We start from the raw sequence: 26,827 nt of genomic DNA, 5'->3' as shown, positions 1-26,827 counted from the left end.
TTGAGTGCCATCGTTTTTGTCATCATACATTACAGTGTGAAAGTAGACATTGCCTGTTATTTATTATTTAGTTCATCAGTTTGGAAATGCTTAATCACCATCATCTCTAAACGGAGTGCTAGGGACCCAATACAATAGGCCTAGCAATAAACTGACACTATAAAATCCCAATTCAGTTAAGAAACCTACTGGGATTTTTAAAAAAGTATGTGGTAAGTGTCAGAAGGTCAACAATGGGGGTGGGTTGGGGGCTTTTTGACCTCAGCTGAAAAGGAGTTTCACAGAATTTACCTTGAAGTAAGTTTCATGGAGTTCAGTGGAATCTACTTCCAGGTAATGGCATGCAGTTGCAGCCATAAAGAAGCATGTGCTTTAAATGCTCATTTGTACTTCTTATTTTTTTAATGGAAATATTTTTTAATAATTTTTATTAATTTTCCAATAAAAAACATCCAATTAATATATCCAATCATAATCCAATTAAAATAAAAAACTAAAATAAAAAAGACCAAATTGTAGTCCATATTATAATTGTTGATTTTTCGGGGCTCCCCATAATCTGGACCTCTGAAGCATATCTCCACATCTCAGTCCTGCCTCTCCTCGTTGTTTCCATATTTTCCACATCCCAATTTTAACGCTTTAAATTTAATGGAAATATTTTTAAAGCAGAAAATTCTTCCAGGGATTGAGGGAAGAGATGCCCTGGTGATGTCACAGGTACTGGCCAATAAGCATTGTGCAAACACTGTATTCTGTCTTAGTCATTGCTTTAACCTGGGAAAGGGCCTTAGCTTAGTGGGAAAACACAAGGTTTGTGTGGAAAAGGTCCCAGGTTCACTTCCTGGCATCTTCAGGTAGAGCTGGGAAAGAAGACTCCTGTCTGAAGCCTTGGGGAGAGGCTGCTAGTCAGTTTGGAGTTTGACAATACTAAGCAGGGCCAGTGGTCTGACTCACTACAGTGGTCCCTTGGTTTAAGAACAGCCCTGTTTACAAACTATTCGGTTTATGAACTTTACCTCTGTCTAAGAACAGAAGCCAAACAGTGGAAGTGCACCGGCGGTGGGAGGCCTCATTAGGGAAAGTGCTCCTCGGTTTAATAATGGTTTCGGTTTAAGAATGGACTTCCGGAACGGATTAAGTTCATAAACCGAGGTACCACTGTATAAAGCAGATTCCTGTGTTCATACTTTGCAGGATTTTTGTGCAGATAAAACGAGAGAGATCCTTATGGAGGCTCTTCTGAGCTCTTTGGAGGAAAGACAAAGAATCAACATGTTGAATAAATAAGAATTTGAGAATGAGCAAAAGCCACCTCAGTTTAAAAATAAAATAAAATGTTTACTAGTGATCTCTTTGGAGACTGTTGCCATGAAGTTCCTTTCTTTTGCTTTCAGGTTGATGGGACCTCTTCCTCTCCTCCAGAAGGTGAGTCATTCTCTATTTGCCGGGATACCTCTATCACAGTGGGTGCAATTTGCCTGGCAGTTCTTCTGCGCAAGCTTCATTGGAATGAATGGGAATCTCACAACTGGCAGTTGCAATCTTCTGAACTATGCAGGTCAACTGGTTCAGTTCCACCCAGGACCTATGAATTCACATCCCACTGTGCTTTAAGCAACAGCTTTCCACTTCCTCCTCTCTTGTTTTCTGCAGCCCAGTTGGCGGATATAATAAGGTGGAAGGTGGGCCCCCTATTCCCAAGCGTATTCTGCAATTTAGTTTCCCAGATGTGTGTTGAAAGATCCACACCTGCTGGACGGAAATCTGATCTCCAGCCAGCTATTTGTGTTAAAAGGGCAGGCTCAGAGGACAAAGTAACTTGGAATGAACACAGTTGTGATCCATGTCTGTGTGTCTCTCTGTGTGTGTATTGCTTCTTTATCTATTCAAGATTGTTGGTACAGCCTTGTAGGGCATTCAGATAAAGAAACAGCCCTGGGACGTGTTCCAGCCTGTTCCAAGCTTGTTTCTTCTTTGCCTTCTGTAACCTCAAGTTTGGAAGCCTTGTCATTTAGGCAACCACTAGCCCACCTTTAAAAGGGATGCGGGTGGCCCTGTAGCTTAAACCAGAGCCTAGGACTTGCCGATCAGAAGGTCGGCAGTTCAAATCCCCGCGACGGGATGATCTCCTGTTGCTCGATTCCAGCTCCTGCCAACCTAGCAGTTCGAAAGCACGTCAAAGTGCAAGTAGATAAATAGGTACCACTCCAGTGGGAAGGTAAACGGCGTTTCCGTGCACTGCTCTGGTTCGCCAGAAGCGGCTTAGTCCTGCTGGCCACATGACCCGGAAGCTGTACGCCGGCTCCTTCGGCCAATAAAGTGAGATGAGCGCCGCAACTGCTAGGTTGGCAGGAGCAGGGACCGAGCAACGGGAGCTCACCCCGTCGTAGGGATTCGAACCGCCGACCTTCTGATCGGCAAGCCCTAGGCTCTGTGGTTTAACCCACAGCGCCACCCACGTCCCTTAATATATATATAGTATAATATTAATAGAAAGCACCTGTTACCTCTGCCACATTATCCACAAGGGTCCAGGCTGAACTGCCAAGACAGAAATACATTTTCCCCTTGACCTGCCACCAGGTGCTGCTGTCTCCAACCCCCACCAGGCTTTGCCCTCTGACCTATGACTCACAAGCTTCACACACCCTTCTCAGAGGACCTGATAACTTCATCTGAATGTGACCATGAATTCCTTGCAGAGAGAAGTGACCCTGAGTCCAGGCTCGAGTTGGCTCCTGTTCCACCCAAGAGGTCTCTGCAAGCAACAGCCCAAGAGAAGCTGCAGAATGGAGATATGCCAGGAGGAGGTGGGTGCTGGAGACTGGCAAGGCCTGCCCTTGAGTAAGCTGGAGAGGGAGCTTTCTTTTAGCCTGAGGGCCACCTTCCGTCCTCTCAGGAGCCAAATGCGGGTGGTGGGCAGTTGTTGTTTAGTCGTTTAGTCGTGTCTGACTCTACGTGACCCCGTGGACAAGAGCTCGCCAGGCACTCCTGTCTTCCACTGCCTCCCGCAGTTTGGTCAAACTCATGTTAGTAGCTTCGAGAACACTGTCCAACCATCTCGTCCTCTGTCGTCCCCTTCTCCTTGTGCCCTCCATCTTTCCCAACATCAGCGTCTTTTCCAGGGAGTCTTCTCTTCTCATGAGGTCACCAAAGTATTGGAGCCTCAGCTTCAGGATCTGTCCTTCCAGTGAGCACTCAGGGCTGATTTCCTTAAGAATGGATAGGTTTGATCTTCTTGCAGTCCATGGGACTCTCAAGAGTCTCCTCCAGCACTATAATTCAAAAGCATCAATTCTTTGGCGATCAGCCTTCTTTATGGTCCTTCTCTCACTTCCATACATCACTACTGGGAAAACCATGGCTTTAACTATACAGACCTTTGTTGGCAAGGTGATGGGCAGAGCCAGAGGCAAACCTGGGCCAAGTAACTCATGTAAAGTTTGCCTTGGTGTGCTGAGTTGCCGCACATGCTCAAACACTCCTTTCTGCCCTCCGTGCAGCCAGGAAGAGACATTATCTGAGCGAGGGGTCACCTTCTTGCTGGTCAGAAATGCTCCAGGAGCCTGCGAAGGAAAATCTGTCCTGGGTGTGGCTGGGGAGATGTGGCTTGAGGAGAGTCCCCAGGGCCAGAAAGGGGGGAGGGCTTGGAGGGGTATATTTGGCCCCTGGGGCTGAGATTTCCCACCGCAGGGGTGAGGGATCAGGCCAGGAGGACCAGAGGCAAACCCTTCGACTCAAGCATTTGCATTCCAGTGGAGCCTGGGGTGAAGCAAATTTCTGCAAACATGGACTTTGGTATTGAGTGGGAGAGCATTTGGCTGAAATCCTGAAAATCAGAGTTTTCCTTTAAAAAGCAGGTTTGGGGATGCAAATGTTAAGGTTTGAAATGTGTGGGGGGTGGGACCTCTCCATGGAATCACAACAGAGGTCTATATCAATCACTTCATAGCCTCTTGTCTCGCCCCATGACTGGCAAAAGCAGGGTGAATTATGCAAAGTGTGTGTGTCCTTGTTTGTCTACCTCTTTCAAAGTTCATATCTGGTTTGGTCAATTTAGACTCTGGACAATGGACTCGGCACAAAACCTCTTTATATAAGTAACTGTGTCTTATGGTGGGTCGCTAACCTTTGGCCCTCCAGCCTACAACACTTCCTCCTCCTTGACTATTAGTCATGCTGGCTAGGGTTGATGGGAGCTGTAGTTTATTTCATTGAGAATATTGCTTCCTGTCCAGCTTTGCTTCTTTGTGTTACAGTCATACCTCTGGTTACAGCCGCTTCAGGTTGTGTTTTTTTCCAGGTTACGGACCGCCGAAACCCGGAAGTACCGGAACAGGTTACTTCTGGGTTTTGGCAGTCACGCATGCGCAGAAGCACTAAATTGCACTTTGCGCATGCGCAGAAGTGCCGAATTGCAACCTGCGCATGCGCAGATGCACAGATGTGGGTTGCGAACGTGCATCCCGCATGGATCACGTTCACATCCTGAGCGTCCACTGTACTGGGGAATCAGAGGACCTGAGTGCCTGAGATAATGTTGTTGCTTTTTCCTCCAAAGGTGTGTTTGGCAGTGAATGCAGTCCTGAGAAGGCAGAAGTCGATGTGACCCCTATGACTGAAGAAGGTGGGGACGTCCAGCCCCCACAGAGAAGTGCTGAAGCTGCTCCGGACGTGAAACTGGCCTGCCAGAGCTTGGGCCTCAGTGAAGCCTCTCCCAACTGCCCAAGAAAGCTGGCAGTGGAGGAGATGGTCATCCGAGACCACTTGGGCCAGGAAGTGGGCAGCATGGATGCTGTTGGGCAGAAGCAGAGCTCCATTGGGAAGGAGGAAGACTTGGAGGGCCACCCTGATTTAGGGAATGAGGGTGAAGAAGGGAGCAAGCCAAACCACCTTTGCAGTGCCTCGAATTCAGTGAAGGCCCCTGGAGCTACAGAAAGCCGGGTGGACAGTGAACTGGGCAGCCGTGACGGTCCAGAGGGAGAGTCTCCCACTTCTTGGGACCATCAGAGTCCCTCTAAGGCACCGCAGGGTGAGAATAGCTGCCTTGATTCTCCCAAGTGGCGGGCAGAGGCAGAGCTGGAGATGGGCTCCCTGGCCAAGGAAGCAGAACTGATGGGAGCTGGGCAGAAGGAGTTCCCAGAACAGGGTGCCAAAGAGGCGAATCCTGCCCAAGGCCTAGCAGTTGGCCATGCGGAGCCAGTGATGGGGGGACAGGAAAATCTAAGCGGAGAGAGCCTGGGGTCATGGCTGGACCAGCCTAAGCTTCCTCTGCTGGACCAGATCTCTGATCTGGAAGAAGCCAAGATGCCACTTTTAGATGAAGTCATGTCGTCATCATCACCTCTGGCAGACCAGGTTCCAGTGACTCTTCAGGAGCAGATTCCTCCTCCCCTGCAAGACCAGATTCCATCTTCTTTTCAGGAAACGGAGGGTTCATGCCTAGAGCCTTTGTTACCAAATCAGAGCCTGTCCACTCTTTCGGACCAGACTGCTCCTTTACAAGAAAGGAAGGAACTGCTTTCAGCCCCAGTTCCACCCCCACAGCAAGAGTCCCTTTTAGATCCAGCCCCACCATCTCTGCAGGACCATCCTTCCTCTTCTCCAAAAGAGAACCCATCCTCTTTGCAGGGTGAGGTCACTTCTCTGCAGGACCAGATCCCATCGCCTCTACGTGAAGCTAATGGGAAACCTCTGGACCAGATCCCAACATCTCTACAAGAACAGAGTGCTGCTCTGCCAGATCAGGTCCTGTCACCTCTACTAGACCAGCTCACATCTCTGCCAGAGCAGATCCCGTCCTCTTTGAATGAAACAGAGAAATCGCTTCAGATATCGACAACTTCACAGGGCCAGGAACTTTCTGGGGTGGAAGCTAAAGGATCCTTTCCAGACATAATCCCCTACCAGCTCACTTCTCTGCCTGATCAAATAAATTCCCTTCAAGAAGCAGAGGGGTTGTCCTTGGAAGAGATTCCACTCATTCTGCAGGATCAAATGCCAACAGCTCCAGAGGCCTGGATCCCTTCTCTGCCAGAGGAAGACATCATTCTTCCAGGCCAGATCCCACTCCCTGTGGATGAAGGTAAGCATTTACTTCCAGGGGAGTCTCCAGCATCTGTACCAGATCCGATCCCGCAAGCTCTTCTGGACCAGAACCCAACATTTCTGGAGGGTGCAGCCCCTTCTTCTCTGCAAGAGGCGGGAGGATGCCTTACAGACCAGATGCAGGCATCCCTGCCAAGCCAGACCTCACCTCGTCTCCTTGAAGCTAAAGGGTCACCTCAGGGCCAAGCTCAACCCATGCTAATGGAGCAGGTGCCAATCTCTATGCAGGGCCAGGCAACGTCGCTTCAGGAACCTGAAAAGTCTCTTCCAGAAAAGCTGGAAGAAGTGCCCCTTATGCCAGGCCAAGCCCCATCCCCTAACTCAAAGGCTCCAGATGCTTTGCTCTTGTCCAGCCAGGAGATTGGCCAGCCTCTCCTGGACAAGACTGTATCAGTGGGGAACCAGGAGCTGAAAGAAGGTGGAGGTGCCAGCCTGGCCTCAGCAGCAGAAGAGGCTAAGGAAGTCCTGGAAAATCTCCATGCTGAACAGCAACCTCTGCTGCAGGAGGCCTCAGCAGATGCTCTGGACATTTCTGTCGGAGACATGCAGCCCAAGACGGGGATCTTAAAACTCCAGGCAGCCACAAACCAGGAGGCCCCAACCTACACCACCACCTCTGCCAACACTGCCTCCTCATGCCAGCTCCAGCCCATGGCACCCCGGCAAGGGGAAGACCCAGAGCAGGGGCAGAGCAGGCGCAAGCAGAAGTCATGCCAGTGCTGCTCAGTCATGTGAGCTTGGCTAGGATGCCCTCCGCAGGAACAGGAGTTGTTGATCTGGTCCCAGTGGCAGGCTCTGAAGTTGGTAACATGCCCTGCCAGTAGTCTACTGTAGGTCTCTCTCTCTCTCTCTCTCTCTCTCTCTCTCTCTCTCTCTCTCATACACACACAAACACACTCCCTTGGAGGAGACGGATGCTGGTTGTGGAGACGAGCCCCTAGCGGGTTTCTAACAGAGGACTTGTTCAAATAGTGGATTTGCCTCTCCATGTTTATCTCTCCATGTTCCCCTGGAGTGGGTGAACAGGAGGGAGAGAAGTCTGATGCTCTAGCTGTTTGGGAGGCTCCAAATGTGTCTCTACATGACATAGTCACACGTAGGCACTAACACATGGACATGCACCCACACAATTGCAGCAGGCACACTCTGCACACTAGCAACATGGGTCCACATTGCTGACCGTGCGTTGTCATGCACTAACGCATAGACTCCACCAACATGTTCCCTCCGCCTGTGTTCCCTGTGTATGCATTCTCCCCCAGACACACACACACATTTGTGTAAATTTGCGTAGTTGGAATTCATATATCCATGCACAGCTGTTGTTAACATGCATACACAGGCACATACAGTCACATATCCGCTTGCATGTTGGCCTGCAGCGCATCAGTTCACGCCCCATGGTTTCATGTGCCAGTACGAAAAGACATCTCCTTCCACATGCTTGTACATAACTCGCATTGGGCTGGATACGAGAGCTACACCTATGCATGCAGAACTCTTGACACCTCCACTCTCCGCATGTGCCTGAATCCCTCTTGCCAGCTTGGCATTACTCTCCAAAATCAGTCTGGGCACATTCCAGAGACACTGAGCAATACCTTCTTCCCTTCGTACTGCCTTCTGCACGTAGGCTGAGGTGCCCCAGCTGTGCCACGATGGATTCTGCAGCAAATAATCAGCACTGTGACACTTTGGGCACAAGAGGACTCTGGGACAGCAGGAGCTGGCGATACAGAGAGACTCTGGACAAGAGGCTGCTGGAACCCTCTCAGCTTGGATGTGGCCTCCCAGCTAAGATCTCACGTGGTGCAGACTTAATGCTCTCCTTCACAAGGACAGACTGAGAGACCTTTCCTAACTGTGGACCTCCCCCCGCCCCAGTCCTATCACAGTCACTGGGTCCGTGCTCTAGCCAGGGTACAGGGACCCCCAGCCCTCCTCCTCACAACCACCCACACCCTTCCCATGACTGTTTATTCTATGCACTTTGTTTTTAATTCTAATTATCTAACTTCTGTTAGGGCCACCACCAAAGTCAGTAAGAGCCTTTTACACGGTCAGTTCCTGGGCAGTACTGGAAGAGTCTCGATTAAAGTCAGATGCAATGACGAGCGGGACCTCTGGCTGTGCTTGGGGTGAGGAAATGGGTCTGGTGCTCTGGAGCTGGCAAAGGGGTGCTCCGCAGGGATGTTCCAGCTACCAGCATCTTTTTACTAACAACCACAGCTAGAGGAACAGCATGACCCAGATGTCAGGGCAGGAAACACAGGCAGGCAATTGGGGGTTCTGGGGTTATCCTAAATAGGCAAAGGTAAAGGACCCCTGGATGATTAAGTCCAGTCAAAGGCGACTATGGGGTTTCGATGCTCATCTCACTTTCAGGCCAAGGGAGCTGGCATTTGCCCATAGACAGCTTTCCAGGTCATGTGGCCAGCATGATTAAACCACTTCTGGTGCAACGGAAGTCAGAGCGCACTGAAACGCTATTTACCTTCCCGCTGCAGCGGTACCTATTTATCTACTTGCACTGGTGTGCTTTCGAACTGTTAGGTTGGCAGAAGCTGGGACAGAGAAACAGGAGCTAACCCCATCACAGGGATTCGAACCGCCGACCTTCTGATCAGCAAGCCCAAGAGGCTTAGTGGTTTAGACCACAGCGCCACCCACGTCTGGCTTCCGTCGCAATGTTCCTGCTCTTTCTAGCAAGTGAGGCCCTTGACTTCTGCCCTAAAGGCCTTCCCAGCTAGCCCCACTTCCAGCTCCCCACATACTTGCATACTGAGAGGCGAGAGGAGGCATTTCAGCAGATGCTGGCAGGGGGACATGGGTATAGCCGGGATTTATTTCGGGGGGGGGGCAGGCATTGTTGGGGCCATACAGAACCGAGGTATCTGCAGTGCAATTGGTCTGTTAGTTAAGTATTTTTATTTATTTACTTGTTCAGCTACGCCCATGTGGGGAGGCTGTATTTGCAAGATCCTTGTTTTGTGTTGAGGATTGGAGTTGGTGACCCCCAAGCTCTCTTCCATATCTAGGAGTCGAGGAAAAGCTGCCAAGGTGATGTTGGGCCACAGACTCATGGCAAAGGCTTGGTGTTTCTGTGTTAAGCAGCACCTGTAGGGAGGACAGCTGTGGTGGGGCAAAGCTTTGGGACAGGTGTGCCAACAGGAGATGGTGCCATGCAGTGCATATGCAACCTCCCCAACCCCAAAGGAAGTGCTTCTGATCTACTGATCTACTAAGAGATGCATGCAGGTGAGTGAACCTGCCCCGATACCTGCAGCCAGGCCAGTGAGCTGCCAGCTGGGTCGACTCCTGGGCCAATCACCTCGGTCTCAAGAGCACCCAAGCTTCTGTGGTAGAATAGGGGTGGATCAGTGCAAGGATCAGAGCATCCAGAGTTCTTCTAGTGGGTTTTCCTGTTGTCTTATCTGGGCTTAGGTTTCTACTCCTGGAGTTATTTGCCCTGCAGATTTCATATAATGCTCCTGTCTTTGTGCTGGCACCAAAGGCAGCCCTAGTATGAGGCCAGATTTCAGTTGATCGGGTGAGGCCTTTGTTCAGTGCCCAGTGAAGCAGAGTGCTCAATGGCCTTGCCAGCCCCGGAAAACAAGCAACATGATTTTATTTCAACCAAAGGATTGAGCCGGGCTGTTTTCTCATGGGTAGTCCAGAAAGGAGAAGAAATGTCATTTGTCTAGATCAGGCATGTCCAACAGGCAGATCATGATCTACCGGTAGATCACTGGTCGTTTGTGATAGATCACTGGCAGATCACTGGCTCCCCCCAAAGAAGCTCAACAAGTTTGGTTCCCCTAAAAAAAGCTTAGCATGCACCCCCCCAAAAACGCTCAACAACTTTGACCTGAACCCCCCAAAACAGGGATTTCCTTCCTAAAAAAAGCCCAACAACTTTGACCTGAACCCCCAAAAAGGGGGTAGATCACTGCAGTCTTTGTGAGTAGATCGCAGTCTCTCGGGAGCTGGCCACCCCTCGTCTAGAGTAAACACTGTTGGGGAAATGAGAACCCTGGTTCCCGATCCCATACCACCCCCTTCGCAGTGGCGTAGCGTGGGGGGTGCAGGGGGGGCCGGCCGCACCGGGCGCAACATCTGGGGGTTAGGGTTAGGGGGCGCAAATCCACGGGTTAGGGGGCGCAAATTACTTGCCTTGCCCCGGGTGCTGACAACCCACGCTACGCCACTGCCCCTTCGTCTTACTGCCTGACTGTGAAACACTACGAAAGCCGTTGCTTGGAACACCACGTTCCAAAGGAACACAACTGTCAATATTTTATTGTTAATAATTTTGCTTTCTACCACCCTCTCCATAAACCATTACAAGTGTGCCGGCAAGGAGCGACTTTTTGCCCGAGCTCTTACGGATGGCAGCACTAAAGGGAGAGTCCTTTCATGGGGGTGGGGGGGTGGGGTTATGTCTACAAAGCAGATCATCTTCACAAGTATTGAGGCTGCTGGAATACCTCTGATCGATAGCTGGTCAAATGGTCACATCAGGACATACGGGGCAAGCCAGGCATTATGTCAATTGCAAAGGCGTTCTGGGAATTGTAGTTTGAAAATGATGTTGTGTTGATGTTGGGATTTCAGGCACAAATGGCATCCCCACCCATTACAGTACCAGAGGTTCTTTGTGTGGCATCCATGATTATGAAATAGCCGTAAAACTGATGGTTGTGGGGTAGAGACCCTCCAAGCACAGCCGCACCATTGCCCCATCCTCTATCCTGTAAGCCAGGGAAGGAACTCGGAAAGGATCAAGGTGAATTCCACTATAACTAAATTCTGAAGTTTTCCTTCAGCTTCGATGCAAGGCATATGCAGCTGATGTATAAAAGCATGAAAAAGAGATTTGACTGTAAACACACAACAGCCGGGGGACAGCTGAGCATCCCTCTCTGCTTGAAGCATCGTCATATTTACCACTGCAAGGTAAAGGTAAAGGGACCCCTGATCATTAGTTCCAGTCGTGGCCAACTCTAGGGTTGCGGCGCTCATCTCGCTTTATTGGCCGAGGGACAGCTTCCGGGACATGTGGCCTGCATGACTAAGCCGCTTCTGGCAAACCAGAGCAGCACACGGAAACGCCGTTTACCTTCCCGCCAGAGTGGTACCTATTTATCTACTTGCACTTTTGACGTGCTTTCGAACTGCTAGGTTGGCAGGAGCAGGGACTGAGCAATGGGAGCTCACCCCGTCGCGGGGATTCGAACCGCTGACCTTCTGATCGGCAAGTCCTAGGCTCTGGTTTAAACCACAGCGCCACCCGTACCACTGCAAACTGTGGTACAAACACACAGCAAAAGCCCATGGCCTGAATCAGTCCCAAGGCAAGTGAAGGATAGTGGCTCTTTTGGCAGGGGGATGAAGATGTTTAATTCTACATAGCTCGCAGGGAAACAGACCTCAAAATGGAGAAATGTGTGTCAGATACAAAAATCCGCACACTAAAAGTTGTAGGTAGGAAACACAACCATATACAACTGCACTCAGTGGGCTCTAAGCTGCCTTGATTGTGCAAGTAGCAGCAAGTGGGTGTACAGAAGCATCTGTCACACACATAACTAAGGGATGCTCAGATAATACCCACCTCTTGAACAGAAAGAAGCTGCCTCTTTCAGATCCACAAAACCTACTACAAGGGAGACAGGAGAGCAGGGAAGGGGAGCTGCTCTCAAGGGAAGAGGGGACTTCATACAGCTGCCCAAAGGTGGGCTCTAGAAGAGTCAGAGGCTGCACCCCCAACTCTGCCTGCACTGGGAAACCTGGGCCAATTCTCTTCTGATCCATCCTTAAATGGGTGCAAAGGAAATTGCTGCCATTTGTAATTGGAGGCATGCAAGGCTGCAAGAAATCACACACAAATTTGGAAAGGGGGGGGGTCATTGCAGAATACACAAGACAAGCAATGAAACAGGAATCCAGTGGCTTGGAGGGGGCATAAAGGGAGACATTTTTATTTTAAAAACAAAACCAAACATATCCCCCCAAAAAACTTGATAAAGCAGCTGTAATTTGTCAGTATCCAGAGCACCCTGAGCTTTCCTGCCCCCTGGTGGGGGGAAGGGAGTTGTTGCACCTTTTAAACTTGAACCGGATCTGCCAAAAGTTACTACAAGAAAGTATGTGACTGTTTTACAGAAGCACCATGTAACAGGTGGGGTGTAACTGCAGGCTTCCCCCTTTCCATACCTTTCTTGGTAACAACACCATCTTGCATAGACATCTTCCAGGTGATCTTGGCTGCAAGTTGTGTTAGCTGTGTCAGTGTTTGTAAAAAGAAAAAAAAAAAAAAAAGGAAGGAAAGGGTTCTGACCTCCCTTTGTCTCTTCAGCCTGGTCCTCGGACCCTTGTCTGCATAAAAGAGTCCACGAGAATATCCTTGCAGAGTTTTATTCTTAAAAGTCTTTGTGCAAAACACGACTGAATAACTATACACACCAGCACTAACCAACCCAAACACCAGCCTCAGCACAAACTAACATTTCTCACTTTATATATACAGTGGTGCCTCGCAAGATGAAATTAATTCGTTCCGCGAATTTTTTCGTCTAGCGAATTTTTCATCTTGCGAAGCACGAAATCCCATAGGAATGCATTGAAAATCAATTAATGCGTTCCTATGGTCAAAAAAAGTCCAAACAAAGCCAAATTTGGTACAACAAGAGTTTATTAAGTGCTCTTTAAAGTCACACATACTGTAAAGAGCATTTCAAAATTCAAACCCATAATTTTTTTAAAAAAACAGCAGAGTTGCCCAATGGTCACAGAAAATCATAAAAATGCAGAAAAAAACACACAAGCTTCCTGATTCTTGCAAACCCCTCCCCAACTGTTCCCCCAGCCACCCACCACACAGAAATTCAAATCCAGAATTTTAAAAAAAAAACAGCAGAGTGCCCCAATGGTCACAGAAAATCATAAAAATGCAGAAAAAAACCACACAAGCTTCCAGATTCTTGCAAACCCCTCCCCAACACCAAGTCCTTGAATTCCAAACACCCCAACCCAAAATCCAAACCCCCCCCAAAAAGTTTTAAAAGCTTAACTTACCAAATGGCTGCAAAAGAAGTTTTGGAAAAGCTTCAAAAATCACCAAAGTCTTTAAAAACCTCAAAAAAGGCTACTATGTACACTGCGTTCTATGAGTTGCTCCTCGAAGTCAAGTCGCAACTGTATTAACGGTGTTAAGAAAAAGGAAACAAACTTGCAAGACGTTTTCGTCTTGCGAAGCAAGCCCATAGGGAAATTCGTCTTGCGAAGCAGCTCAAAAAACGGAAAACCCTTTCGTCTAGCGAGTTTTCCGTCTTGCGAGGCATTCGTCTTGCGGGGTACCACTGTACAACCTGCTGCAGGCCGCTGACCCAGCTTTATTCGCATTAAAGAAACAGCGGCCATTTTAGCCGTGACAAGCTGTGTTTCCATCAAGTGTGAAATACACTTGTCCATTGCATGGACAGGGAGGCCACCCCAATTCAATCTCCACCTCTGCTTTATCCATCCAGGGATCACCTCTCAGGTGTGTTTCCTAACCCCACTGCCTTAAGCACAAGGCACCTTTTTAATGTACGTCTATGCTGCTTTGCAAGAGGAAAAACTTCCAAAGCAGCTTACAAGACACAAAACCAAACCAATGATATAAAAAGCAAATCTTAAAAAAAAAAAAAACCACCGAAGCATGTTTTTACAAAAACCCTAAAGAAAGGTCAAAGTAACAGTTACACTTGGGCACAGGAACCAGACCCCACCCAAAGGTCTTCCCAGAAGTAAGCAGCATTTCTTCCTCTTTGGCACTTTGGCATTCTGCTGCTTTGGGGCTACAGCTGTGTGGGGTTTGCTTCTAGAAGCATCTGAATACACTGATAGGACAACACAGGAAGCTGTTTTATGCTGAATCAGACCACTGGCCCATCTAGCTCTGTATAATCTGCAGTGCCTCTCTGGGGTTTCAGACGGGACATTCCCAGGCCTGCCCGGAGATGCTGGCGATTGAATCAGGAACCTTCTGCACAAAAAGTGTGTGCTTTGTGCCAGAGGCATAGCAAGGTTAGGTGGTACCCGGTGCAGAATGTTTTTTGTCAGCCCCCCCCCCCCAATCGATGGCTCAGGGTAGGCTTGGGAGAGACACCTCTCAGGATTCTTGGGGCATGTGTGCTTTAAATGGGTTCACAGCCAAAGAAAGGCAGAGAGGCAGCATCACCCTAAACGCGCCCCGCTTCCTGGGTTGCACATGGTTTGGAGACCCTGCCCAGCGCCGGAAAGAGCTCCCTGTCTTTGGCACAATGGAGTCGCTGGGAATACGAAGGCCGAGGCCCCCGCTCTCCCATTTCCCTGCCCACCTACCCAAATCCCTTCTCGCTGCCTTACTCCATACTGGCACCCTCTGTTCCCACGGCAAAACAAAACAAACTCCTCTTACTTCGTCTTTCTTTCTAACCCAAATCTAATGTACGGATCCAGCCCAGATCCACTCACTGCGTCCTGGAGAGCGTGCACCTCTGGATGCAAAATAAATTCAGGAATCGGGGGGGGGTTGCCCCCTCCCGGGGATCTATTGTCTCTCTTTGCTATGGCTCTGTCCCTGTAGGAAGCTCAACCCTGCCAGGCTGAGCAGAAAGGATTCCGGAGGGCCAACTCCTCCCCTCTCCTCAGTCCCAAGGCAGGAGTTGGGGACCATCTGGTCACCCAACAGCCAAGAAGCGTGATTTGTGGTGGCCCCAAAGACTTCTCCCCAAACAATCCACCGGCTTCTCAACTGACCAGTGCAACCCTTGTCCAGTTAGCCCTTGCATGGGCACCTGGAGCGGCGGTCATGCCGTGTACCCAGGGGTGGGACAAGCTGTGGGGGGGGGGGCATCTACAGCGCACAGGGGCAGCGGGGCAAGCCCCCCACGGTGTGCCTTTTTGTCACCCTCCTCACGGATTACACCTGGGGCGGACTGCCTCACCCTGCCCCCTTCCTACACCCCTGCTTTGTGCTTCTGAGCTACTGGCCCCCAATGAGATGAACGGTGCCTCTGCTTAAGGAAGGAAGAACCAACCCCCCTCCCCCCCCACTGACACCATGGCTCTGTTGGGAATCTGAATACATTCAGCTTCACACACAGAGTCAATTAGGGTTTGGCCGACAGCCAAGGCAATGTGAAGGAGTAAGTCTGCCTGGTGATACAGAGGCATGGAGACAGCTCCATGACTGGTCAAGCTCTCTCACAGGAATGATGATTTATGGCCTACTAACTGGAATGTGTTAGTTCAGAGTTCTGAGTTCAGAGTTCAGTGTCAGTGAGTGAGGTTGAGAGTTGCGAGTCGTGTAAGAGAGAGCAAGTCAAATATCCGTGTTCTGTTCTGTTCCTGTAAATAGTCCACTATATATAAATAAACACCTATAACTACAAGTTACTGGTTCCTGCTTCGTCCATCCTGTCTGCAGCCAGTTGCCAATTGCTTTCGTGAACTCTACGTTTACTCTGCTAGGTCTGGCTAAGGTCCTGCAACTAGTCAAAAGTTGCGAAACACCAATAGGGTCCAGCATCCAGGTGGAGATCAAACAGCTGAGACGACAGAAAGACCGAGCCAAGTAGTAACAGCTTAACACCAGGGAGCCTTGAGGAAGATCCAGGCTCAGTCCACAACTTCATTGTGCTTCCTCCTTCCCAGGAATCTCTCTGTGGCTGTTTTGAGGCCACAAGCACCTGTTAGAGCACCTGGGGCTGTAACCGACAGTTCTGCCCTTTGATCCGTGGCATAAGAGATGCTCTGGTAGCCAAAGAAATTGGCAGGGCACTTTTCCTACAGTATGTCCAAGGCTGAAGAACAAATGCGGGAGCATAGGTTGCTGACCCTGGTCCAGCCAGAGATCAGAAGCTGTGGGAATAAGCTTCAGGTCCCTACTCTCCCATTGGTCTCCAAAGGTCACAGGCATCCTCTCTTCTCTTCTCAAGCCAGCCTCTGCAGCTCCTCCAAAGTGGGCATGAATCGCTTCTCATAACCAGAGAACTCCACTGGGGCAAGGGGCGTGGTTTGCTCTGGGGCTGGTTCCTTAATCTCAACAATGTCTAGCTCTTCTGGGAACTTGACTGGGCATTGGCTTAGGGCATCCTGCAAAACAAATGCAATAACCATAATTTATTTGCCTCCTATCTGGCTCGGTTGCCCCAGCCGCTCTGGGCAGCTTCCTGCAAATTATAAAACCACAGTAAAACGTCACACATTTAAAACTTCCCTATACAGGGCAGCCTTCAGAGGTCTTCTAGCACGTTTCCAACCTGGCGCATAAAATATACATAATGGCGCCAGATGAACCTCCCCGGGGAGAGCATTCCAGATAAGCACATTTATTCAAATATATCATCAGTTACTGTCTGTTAGAAGATGGGTTGATCAGTACTTAAAATCTGGCACAAGTTCTTTTTGGGTCCGCTCAGCTATTGAAGAGGAAGAGGCAACTGGGACGGCTAGTTCTCTCTAGAAACCAGATCCTTCCCATCTGCTCCCACCACAAACAGAGACAGTACATATCTGGGTTGTTGCTTTTTTAACCCAATGACTTCCTACCATGCCAGAGGCAGCGCAGTGCTCATCAATCCGGGTAACATCACTGTGCCCTGGGTCTGGAATCTTCTCCCAGCACCACGGAGGCAGGATCTTATGGCAGAAGTCAAGGACCCTGCAGAGGAGAGACAGCGGACAAGAGTTTTCACATGGGGCTGCAAATGAGGGGGAGATGGGGAGGGGAGGTAAGTAGCCACAGATGTTGGGCAGGATGTTGCACGGGCCAGCCTGCCTCCCCACCACACCTCTGCCTTTTATTACTCACCTCCTGTAATTAACCAGCACCACAAGGAAGGCCACGAAAAGCAGGAATCCCAGAACGAGGAGGACTGCCAGGAGGGTCTGCCAATGGGAATCTGCAGGAGATCATGGGGATAAAACTCAGATGAACAAGGCCTTGCTGACAAGGCATGATTTTGTCCCGAAGTTTGATATTTCCCTATCAAGGCATTTCAAGATAGCTCCGGCTGCTGGGTTTACTGAGCTGTTGCATAGCCTTTGCACATGCCAAGCAGGTTTTGCTTGGTCCAAGCAACAGAAGTCCTAGAAGCCTCTCCTACCTGGAGTGCGGAAGTGATGCAGAGGACTGGGCACACCTTCCCCGGCTGAGGTAGATCCCGTCATGCAGAGCTGGTAGGAAGTCCCAGGCGTCAGGTCCGAGAGACTGTAGCTCCTCTCTGCAGCAGCAACTGCAACTAGGAAAGGGATGGATAATCTGAGCACAGGCGGGGGGAGGGCAGTCTGCACCCACCACTAAAAGAGCTTACTGCACCAGTATCTCAATGTGTTGGCTGGGGTGGGTGGGAGAAGAGATGGGGACCATAATGAGAGCACATTGACATCAGACTGCTAGGAAGAAACTGAAGTCCAACATGACATGAAATTCTGGTACGGAACTGTTACTGAACTGAAGTTAAAAGGTAAAGGACCCCTGGACGGTTAAGTCCAGTCAAAGGCGACTATGAGGTGCGGTGCTCATCTCGCTTTCAGGCCAAGGGAGCCGGCCTTTGTCCACAGACAGCTTTCCGGGTCATGTGGCCAGAAGGAGTAAACCGCTTCTGGTGCAACAGGACACCGTGGCGGAAGCCAGAGTGCACGGAAACACCATTTACCTTCCCGCCACAGTGGTACCTATTTATCTACTTGCACTGGCATGCTTTTGAAATGCTAGGTTGGCAGGAGCTGGGACAGGGCAACGGGAGCTCACCCCATCACAGGATTCGAACCATAGACCTTCCAATTGGCAAGCCCAAGAGGCTCAGTGCTTTAGACCACAGCGCCTCACTGAACTGAAACTGAAAGCAGATAATGACCCTAATGATTTTATTATTTATACCCAACCCATCTGTAACTCCATCCTTGTATTTCTAAAAGCCCTATGGCTACACACAAGGTCAATCCCATGCGCAGACATGGAATCAATCATGCCCAGCCCCAATGCATGTGCACCAGATGTCACATTGGCATAGCAGTCTGTGACTAGTGCAATCTGCATGCTGCACAGTAGTGGGACCTGGTTTGGTTTCCTTGGTCCACTCAATGCATCTTTCAACCCTGAGATCCAGGGGTTGCAGATTCCAGATGCAATCCATGTAGGCAGCTGCAAGGAAGACCTCCGTGTCGGCAACTCAGAGGGTCTTGGGCCCAGCCCCTCCCTCCCCGCAAACCTGGGAATTGCCTCTTGGTCTCAGGTGTCACTCACTGGTCCTGTTTGCCTTGGCGTTCCGTAAAGTGGGATGTCCCAGGTAAAGCGTGTAGTGGGTGATGTGTCCATTGCGATCTCCCAGCGGAATTTCCCCCCAGGAGATGAGAGAGGCTGTAGGTGAAATGCTTCTGTCCTGCAGTCCCTGGGGAGCAGCTGTTGGTGCTGGAAAGGAGAAGGAAGGAGAAGGAATGGGAATGTGTTGAAAAATATATCGTACAAAACCATTGTAATAGAAATCTCTGGATAAGTATTGACTGAACCCATTAAGTTAAGAACTGATACTTCTAATAGGTGAATGATTATTGGGATGAATAAAAATGAACGCAATATTAGAATTTCAAGAAATGAGTGTGATATCATGCACGTGGGTTGAAGGGAAGCTTTGCTTCTGCACATGACTGTGGCATGATGGGAAGTCTTGCTTCTAAGCTTTTCTTCTGCACATGCTGCACAAACCGTTCCAATACTAAGACATTCCCTCATCACCCTAGAATGTTCAGTTCATATTGAGTTCATGAAAACATTATACTCTGACCTGTTCTTAATGCATAGTTGACCACATCTACGGAACGCGATTGTTATGTTCTTTCATGTCATGATCAATCATTAGTAATAGTTTAAGTCTTGATAATCAATCACTAGTTATAATTTAATTAGAAGGTTTCATGCCTGTCTAGTTCTGTGCTCCCTTTCCCAACCTTTAATCTATTGGTGATAAATGTAATATGTAACCTTTGCTTTGTACTTGTGTTAACCAATCAGCAATAAGCACATATGTGGCAAATGCTATAATATTCAATAAAAGGGACTCTCCGAGACCTCCTCGAGAGATGCCTCCTGTATGACACCTTGCCATTATGTTGGAATTCTGCCTGGGTCAGAGGAATGTGCCACAGCGTAGGCACCGGCAGATATTCCTGTCGACCTCCCCGCGTCTCCACTCTGCTGATAAGCAGGCGAGGTCCGGCGATTCTTCTCAGATGTATGAGAGGAACACACCGTTCTTCCTCTCTCCCCTTTGGTGTCCCCAGGGAGGGGAAAGAAGCAGACAGAAAACTATTTACATCATTTATTTCTGCCTCTTACATCAGTACAGAGAATCATGTCTGCACTCAACAACAGCAAGAAGAAACTCCTCCCAAGTACATCCAGTACGGGTCATATGACACACACACACACTGAGCTAACATCCGGTGCTCAGTACAGAATGGACTGCCCCTTTGTTCCCATGGCAACAGTCACAAACATCCTGTCTGGCTTTCCAGCCACAAGCAGCTGGCTGAGCTGCTAGAGCCTTTGCTTGCTGCAGCATTGGTGCTTTATGGTAACATACTCCCCCTAAAGTATCAATGTGTGCCGCGAGCAAAGCGTCATCCAGAGAAGAAAACAAACAGTTGTTATATTTATAACATTCCCCTGTTGTTTCAGTTCCACCCTTGGAACTACCCGCCACTGGTTTAACCAATGTACCTCTCTGGTTGTGTGACTTCGCATTACCTCGGTTAACAACTCTCTGTTGTGCCTTTGTCTCTGACTCAGACACAGCTTCAATCTGTCCTTGGTCGTTTACAATAGCAACATATGCAAGGTTAGCAAACTCCTTTGAATACTTCTTGGGTGGTACACCCTTCGTTGCTCTCTCAGACCTACGTAAAAATTGCTGCTCTTCTCTGCTTTCTGGTTCAGCCTCTGAACTCTCTGGAGAACCAGTACTAAGCTTAATCAATGGTTCATCCTCCTCTTCTGAGGGTCTAGTCATTATGTGAGATTTCCTCTCAATGACTGTGACAACTGAGTTGTCTGAGCTATCGCTGTCATCATCAGTACTACTGAACTCAATAAGATCAAACTCATCATCATCATCATCATCATCTGAATCGTTTCCTGTGGGAAATGTGTGTTCTACAACCCGCTCTTGCTTTGGAGCACTCTCTAGGAACTTTGTGAGAATCACCTGACCAGATTCAGACAAAATTACTCTGTAGAGACCTTTTTCATAACCTACGAAAATGCCTCTGGCATTCTTTACTCCACCTGGAGCTTCTGTTCTCACATGAGACCCGAAAACCTTAAAATAGGCAACAGAAGGTTTTCTATTGAACAGCTTCTCAAAAGGAGAACATCCCAAGTCTTTTGAGACCTTTCTCAACCACACGTGAACATAGGACATTAACGACTCCGCCCAATATTCATGTGGCAAATGTGAACTCAGCAATTGTGCATTCATTCCCTTTTGCAATTCTTTGTTCACTTTTACACAGACCCCCCTGTTCCACGCTTCTTGCGAAACTGCCACTTTGTGGTCTATCCCTTTTCCATCCAGGAACTTCTGAAACTTCTGTAACAGAAAAATTTGCTTCTCATCTGTGAAAAGACAATCAATGTTAGCATCATGCATACCTTTAACCTTGTCACAAAACTCCTGAAACTTTTCTAAAGTTTCTTGCGGTTTCTCCATCATATAAACCCAAGAATAATTAGTGAAACAATCCACACACAAAAGGTAAAATCGTGCACCGCCTCTAGATGGTTCTAGAGGACCAATCACATCAGCATACACCCGCTGAAATGCTCTGTCGACCTTCTTCGTCACCTTCCTGGTGCTCACACTGGTCACGCCTGCAAGAGAGATTTCGTTAGAAACAGAAGAATTACATTTCATGTAATCACTTTGATCAAAAGTCAACAAATACAGTCCATCTTTCTCTTTGGCAGTAAGAAACAGTTCTCCATCTTTGTAGATCTTGCAGCTTTTAGCATCATAGGACAGTTTCAGTCCTTTCTTTGCAATCTGCGACACGCTCAGCAGATTAAATCTCAGTTCTGGAACCAGGTAAACATCACTTATAGTCAAGTTCAGACTCTCAAGATACACAGTCCCAATTCCAGTCGCTTCCAACTCCTGACCGTTGGCCTGTTTCACAGTGAAGCTTTGCTTCTTCAATGTCGAAAACAGTCCTCTGTGCGGGCACATGTGAACCGTTGCGCCCGTGTCAATTATGAACGAGTTCCCAACATCTGGCGTGGTTCCTTTCGCCATCATAGCCTTTGCAGGTTTCACCTGGCACTTGGTACGGCTTTTGCCTGACGCCTCAGGCTTCGTAGAGCTGCTCTTTGCTCCTCTTGACTGGCGCGGCTTCTTACAGTTTCGCTGTAGATGCCCAGTCTGCCCACAATTGTAGCATCGGACAGCACTCAATGCTACTCCATGCTCTCCAGTAGCATCAGCAGTGGGGGAATTAGAACTCTGTTCTTCCCTCCCCCTGTCTTTTTCTTCCAGTGCAGCAAGTCTGTCGTGTTCATTCAGGACCACAGCACAAACTCTCTCCGCGGTCAGCTGCGCAGCCGGTAGGGAACCAAGCTGACTGGCAACAACCTTGTAGGTGCGGCTAAGGCTGTTTATCATCATGAAGCAAAACACTTCCTCCTGAAGACGGAAATTGCGTTCCACCATCTGTTGACGCAGAAACTTCATTTCTGTCAGGTGCGCTTGAACATCTCCATCAGGCGCAAGTCTCAGATTGGTCAATTTCTCAAAATACAGCAACGCTGAAGAACCAGCATCTCTCTGATGCGTTGTACGCAGCGTGTCCCAAACCTCTTTCGCATTTTCTAAATGCTGAACATGCACCAACTGATCATCTGAGACACACAGAATTATAGCAGTCCTGGCCCTTACATTCTGTGACTCCCAACCTCTGGTTGGTGCTGCAGGGATGGGGTTTTCAATTACATCAAAAAGCCTCTGATTCTGCAGCAGGGCCTTCATCTTTACAGACCAAGATGAATAATTGTCATTGGTTAAGGGAGGTGGGCAAGGCAAACCTCCCCCTTTCTTGGCATCCATCTTGAAGCCAAGCCTCCAGCTCACACTGTCAAACAAACTGTAAAATCCAACAGTTGTTTTTTCCTTTCTCACGCAGCAAACTGCAAATTGTTTACGCTCTTTGCACCTGGCAGCTAAACTCAGGCTGCTATTGAAAAGTCCCTTCCAAGAGCTCGTAAACCTTGTAGCCGAAACATTCTCTGATTTTGTTTCGCTTTCCCAGGCTCACACTCAGAGTCCAGCCCCTTTGCCAGTAACTTTCCAGGACCGTTACCTAGCAACAATGCATTTCAATAGGACATCTTATCTACCACAAAAATTTGTGGAATGCAGGCTTCAGCCTTCAAGCTGCAGGCCTCTTCCTCCGGAGCTTTTTGTTTTCTTTGAAACGCAGCTCCGTGAACCAGGGAATTAATCTTCCTGCGTTCACACTTTTAGCCCGAAATGCAGCATACCTTGAACTTTGTTGCTTTGGAAAACACCTCTTCTTTCCACCAGCTGTCTGTGGAGCCTCTGGCTTCTTTCAGACTCTTTTCTTCCTCCTTGGAGCAGAGGAGGACAATCCACCAGCCTCTCATGCAGATGTCCGATGAATCGCAACCATCCTCTGCTACCACTGTTGGAATTCTGCCTGGGTCAGAGGAATGTGCCACAGCGTAGGCACCGGCAGATATTCCTGTCGACCTCCCCGCGTCTCCACTCTGCTGATAAGCAGGCGAGGTCCGGCGATTCTTCTCAGATGTATGAGAGGAACACACCGTTCTTCCTCTCTCCCCTTTGGTGTCCCCAGGGAGGGGAAAGAAGCAGACAGAAAACTATTTACATCATTTATTTCTGCCTCTTACATCAGTACAGAGAATCATGTCTGCACTCAACAACAGCAAGAAGAAACTCCTCCCAAGTACATCCAGTACGGGTCATATGACACACACACACACTGAGCTAACATCCGGTGCTCAGTACAGAATGGACTGCCCCTTTGTTCCCATGGCAACAGTCACAAACATCCTGTCTGGCTTTCCAGCCACAAGCAGCTGGCTGAGCTGCTAGAGCCTTTGCTTGCTGCAGCATTGGTGCTTTATGGTAACATAGTCTGTCGTTTATTTCAACCCAACAGTGGGTAAAGGAAGTCACTTGGGTATTTGGGTAGAGGGTTAGGTGTGGGGAATTTGTAATTAAATACACTATATGTTATGTATAATGTTGAAACCTTATGTTAATTAACATGTAATATGTATTTGATGATAAAAAATAAAAAATTAATAGTAATAATAATAATAATAACAGGAGAAGGAAGGAGGACGGCCTGTCAGTTAAAGAGAATGGCAGGAGACCGTGGTGCAAGGGGCAGTTCCATTTTCAGGTGATGTTAGGAAGGCAAATGGAAGACAGTCCATTCTGCAATGATCCTCAGTGAAAGTGCTTTATTATGGGTGAACCTCTGCACAATGCACAGGAAATCTGGGGAACATCCATTTCCCTACAAATCTTAACAATGATTAATAAAATAAATCAGTATATAACAGGCTAAAACCAGTAAAGAGAAAAGTTTGGTCTTATCTGTTGAAGAAAGGCTTTCATTTTTTGGCCAACGTTGCTTTAAAAGGGGGGGGGGAGAATTAAAATCTCGCATTAATTATTTTACATGCCATTCAGATTAAGTAAGCTTTATCCTTTCTCTAATTGGTGTTGGAGGTAAAATGAAAAATAATGACGGACTCCTCTGTTTTTTAAACATATCTTGTGGTCCTGTGTTAAAATTCAGCTTTACGTGGCAAAGAATATACAGCTGGTGACAAAGCTTCCTTTGCAAACAGATGTGCTTTTGAGAATTATATTTTGAGTATACCTGAAGAAGCATCTCCACCACCATGGTTCACCCTGGACACTGAGGTCCAGCTCCGAGGGCCTTCTGGCAGTTCTCTCACTGCGAGAAGTGAGGTTACAGGGAACCAAGCAGAGGGTGTTCTCGGTGGTGGCGCCCGTTCTGTGGAACGCCCTCCCATCAGATGTCAAGGAGATAAGCAACTATCTGACTTTTAGAAGATATCTGAAGGCAGCCCTGTTTGATGTTTTATCGTGTTTTTAATATTCTGTTGGGAGCCGCCCAGAGTGGCTGAGGAAACTCAGCCAGATAGGCAGGGTATAAATAATGTTGTTGTTGTTGTTGTTACATTAATAAGCAGTTCCATACACTTTTGAAGGGAATCTTCTTACAACAGCTGGGATCATGGCTAAGGGAGACCCAAGTCAATAGCAAGCTCCTCTTTCTGCAAGCTGGAACAACAGCAAGGTCCACACATGAAGAGTGAGCAGAAACAAGATGACTGCACTGTTTCAAGACTACAGGCAGAGGATCTCACACCAGAAAGCTAAAAGCCACTCCTCTTCCTTGCCAAAAGAAAACCAATACACCAGGTGGGATAGTTTCTTCCTTGTTCCTCATCCCACTGACAACCTCCACATTCCCTTTGCCCATCAATATTACCTCCTTCCTTGAAGTAGGCTCGCACAGGGACCGAAGCGCTGCTCCCATGAGCATACACAGCATAGACGCAGACAAGGTAGGGCACCTTTGCTCTGAAGTTACCTGAGAAGTGGGGAGCAAAAGCAATGTCAGGCCACCTGAGGAGGTACAAGATGAACAAGCCTCTTTCTCCAAGCACAGAGACGATGTGGTGCCAGACATTATCTGGGGTTTGTTGCCTGTCTCTTTTCGCTCCACGCATCCCACGTGATTATCCAGAGGAGGGCCGCTAGTTGTCTCCACACCCAAAGAGGACTTGCATGTTTTTGGTTAGGTAAACACCCAAGTGTGGGAAAGCCCTGAGAGACCTCGTGGGGCTGGGTGGGAGTACGTGGAAGAGTAACTATCTCCCAGCCATGGTTGTGACAAAAAAAAAGTACCTCCAAAAGATGCTATTTGCAATTTAAGGGAAGTCTCCGCCACGGTCCATGTGTGAAGACCAAAGAGCATCCTCTGAGGAGAGGATTTCTGTTGGGACTGTGGCAGGGGGAAGAGAGGACCAATCTGCCTCTCCCCCCCCCTCCACAGTGCTAAAACCGATGGGTTTCCCCCAACCCTGCTATCTATATCCTTGTTTTTCCTTTCCAACAACCTCTCGCTGTCGTGGGAGCTGCCTCCATTAAGGCAGACCGGAACCGGAAGCCTGCTTCCCTCAACACTGCTATCTATATCACAAAAAGTCTGCTAATTGCATTTCATACCACTAACAACACATTTACTTTGGCTTGGGAGTTTCTCTCCCCCCCCCCCCTGCTTAGAGCTCTCCCACACTCCTCACCTCTCAACAGGGCGCTGCTGCTGTCCCTGGGGCTCCGTGTCCAGTTCAGCAACTGTCCGGCGGGGTTGCTGGAGATCTCTTCTCTCCATTCCACCACATACTCCTCAGGCTGGAGCCACCGAGCGCTTGCACTGGGCTTCCACATCACCCTGAGACCCAGGCCTGGTACAGCCATCACCTGGACTTCCTCAGGGCCAGGAAGACCTGGAGAAAGGCCAAGTCGTTTGTCATTAAGAGCATCCCTGGAGGCGCTGGGTACCTTCCCCAGCACAGTATTGGTGATGACCTTTAAAGCCCTAAACAGCCTCAGTCCTGTATACCTGAAGGAGCATCTCCACCCCCATTGTTCAGCCCAGACACTGAAGTCCAGCTCCGAGGGCCTTCTAGAGGTTCCCTCACTGCGAGAAGTGAGGTTACAGGGAACCAGACAGAGGGCCTTCTCGGTAATGGCACCCGTCCTGTGGAATGCCCTCCCATCAGATGTCAAGGAAATAAGCAGCTATCTTATTTTTAAAAGACATCTGAAGGCAGCCCTGTTTAGGGAAGTTTTTAATATTTAATGCTGTATTGTTTTTAACACTCGATTGGGAGCCGCCCAGAGTGGCTGGGGAAACTCAGCCAGATGGGCGGGGTATAAACAAACAAACAAATAAATAAATAAATAAATTATTATTATTATTATTATTATTATTATTATTATTATCCAAGAAGACTCCTGTGACAGCATCACTGCTTGTGACATTCGCCAGGCAAGAGACCTCTCTGCATAGATGGTGCCAGGGGAACAAGTGCCCCCACAACAAAGAGCTTCCCCCCCCCACTCCACTGCTGGGTGCATATACAAAGTGCATTCATATAATATTAACCCTGCAGCTCTTCAACATTTAAGATGCACCTCTTGAGCCAACAAAGGATCCGTGCATTGCAGCTACTGACATGCTCTTCAGCATGCCAACAGACCATTGGCAATCCAGTGAAGGGAAGTGGGAGGAATCTAGTGCGCAGAAGAGAGCAGCCAGTTTCCATCCTGGTCCCCACATCCAGGATCAGCATGGAAGTGGAGCTCCTTAGCCACTGAGAAGATGTCTTCTCAACCTTTGTGCTGATGGGAGCCAAACAGAGTGAAAAGAGGAGAATCGGCTACTGAGAATTGGCTCCTAGGGTCAATCTGCAGAGAAGGCGCTCAGACACAGAGGAGAAATGTGGAGGACTTGGAGAGATGGGGGAGAACAAACAAGCCTGTGGGGAAAGGGGAAGCCTGGGCTGAAGGGGAGCTTGTGGTTGCTGCTGTCTCTCCATTCCGGC

At 48.7% G+C, this 26,827-nt stretch overlaps 2 protein-coding genes across 3 annotated transcripts in view; one reads left to right on the top strand and one right to left on the bottom strand.

Annotated features, from left to right (window-relative positions):
- Nucleotides 1-8,223, top strand: part of PALM3 (paralemmin 3) — a 45,393-nt gene extending 37,170 nt beyond the window's left edge. For both annotated transcript variants that reach the window (XM_080988079.1, XM_080988080.1), the window contains exons 6-8: nucleotides 1,398-1,428; nucleotides 2,706-2,813; nucleotides 4,565-8,223. In XM_080988079.1, coding sequence (XP_080844205.1) covers nucleotides 1,398-1,428; nucleotides 2,706-2,813; nucleotides 4,565-6,846 — 2,421 coding nt within the window. In that variant the 3' untranslated portion in view covers nucleotides 6,847-8,223. The remainder of the gene's footprint in view (nucleotides 1-1,397; nucleotides 1,429-2,705; nucleotides 2,814-4,564) is intronic.
- Nucleotides 8,224-12,514: 4,291 nt separating this feature from the next.
- The window catches only part of IL27RA (interleukin 27 receptor subunit alpha), a 33,335-nt gene continuing 19,022 nt past the window's right edge, over nucleotides 12,515-26,827 (bottom strand). The window contains exons 9-15 of the mRNA XM_080988545.1: nucleotides 25,523-25,886; nucleotides 24,706-24,807; nucleotides 18,389-18,553; nucleotides 17,247-17,381; nucleotides 16,952-17,042; nucleotides 16,690-16,801; nucleotides 12,515-16,233 (exon numbers count right to left, since the gene is read on the bottom strand). Of these exons, the coding sequence (XP_080844671.1) occupies nucleotides 16,072-16,233; nucleotides 16,690-16,801; nucleotides 16,952-17,042; nucleotides 17,247-17,381; nucleotides 18,389-18,553; nucleotides 24,706-24,807; nucleotides 25,523-25,886 (1,131 nt within the window). The 3' untranslated portion in view covers nucleotides 12,515-16,071. The remainder of the gene's footprint in view (nucleotides 16,234-16,689; nucleotides 16,802-16,951; nucleotides 17,043-17,246; nucleotides 17,382-18,388; nucleotides 18,554-24,705; nucleotides 24,808-25,522; nucleotides 25,887-26,827) is intronic.

This window comes from Podarcis pityusensis (genome assembly GCF_964106645.2).
Source record: "Podarcis pityusensis genome assembly, chromosome: 17".
NCBI classification, from domain to species: Eukaryota; Metazoa; Chordata; class Lepidosauria; order Squamata; family Lacertidae; genus Podarcis; species Podarcis pityusensis.
The sequence above is the reverse complement of the archived record's forward strand: the minus strand, read 5'-3'. Positions and strand labels throughout refer to the sequence as shown.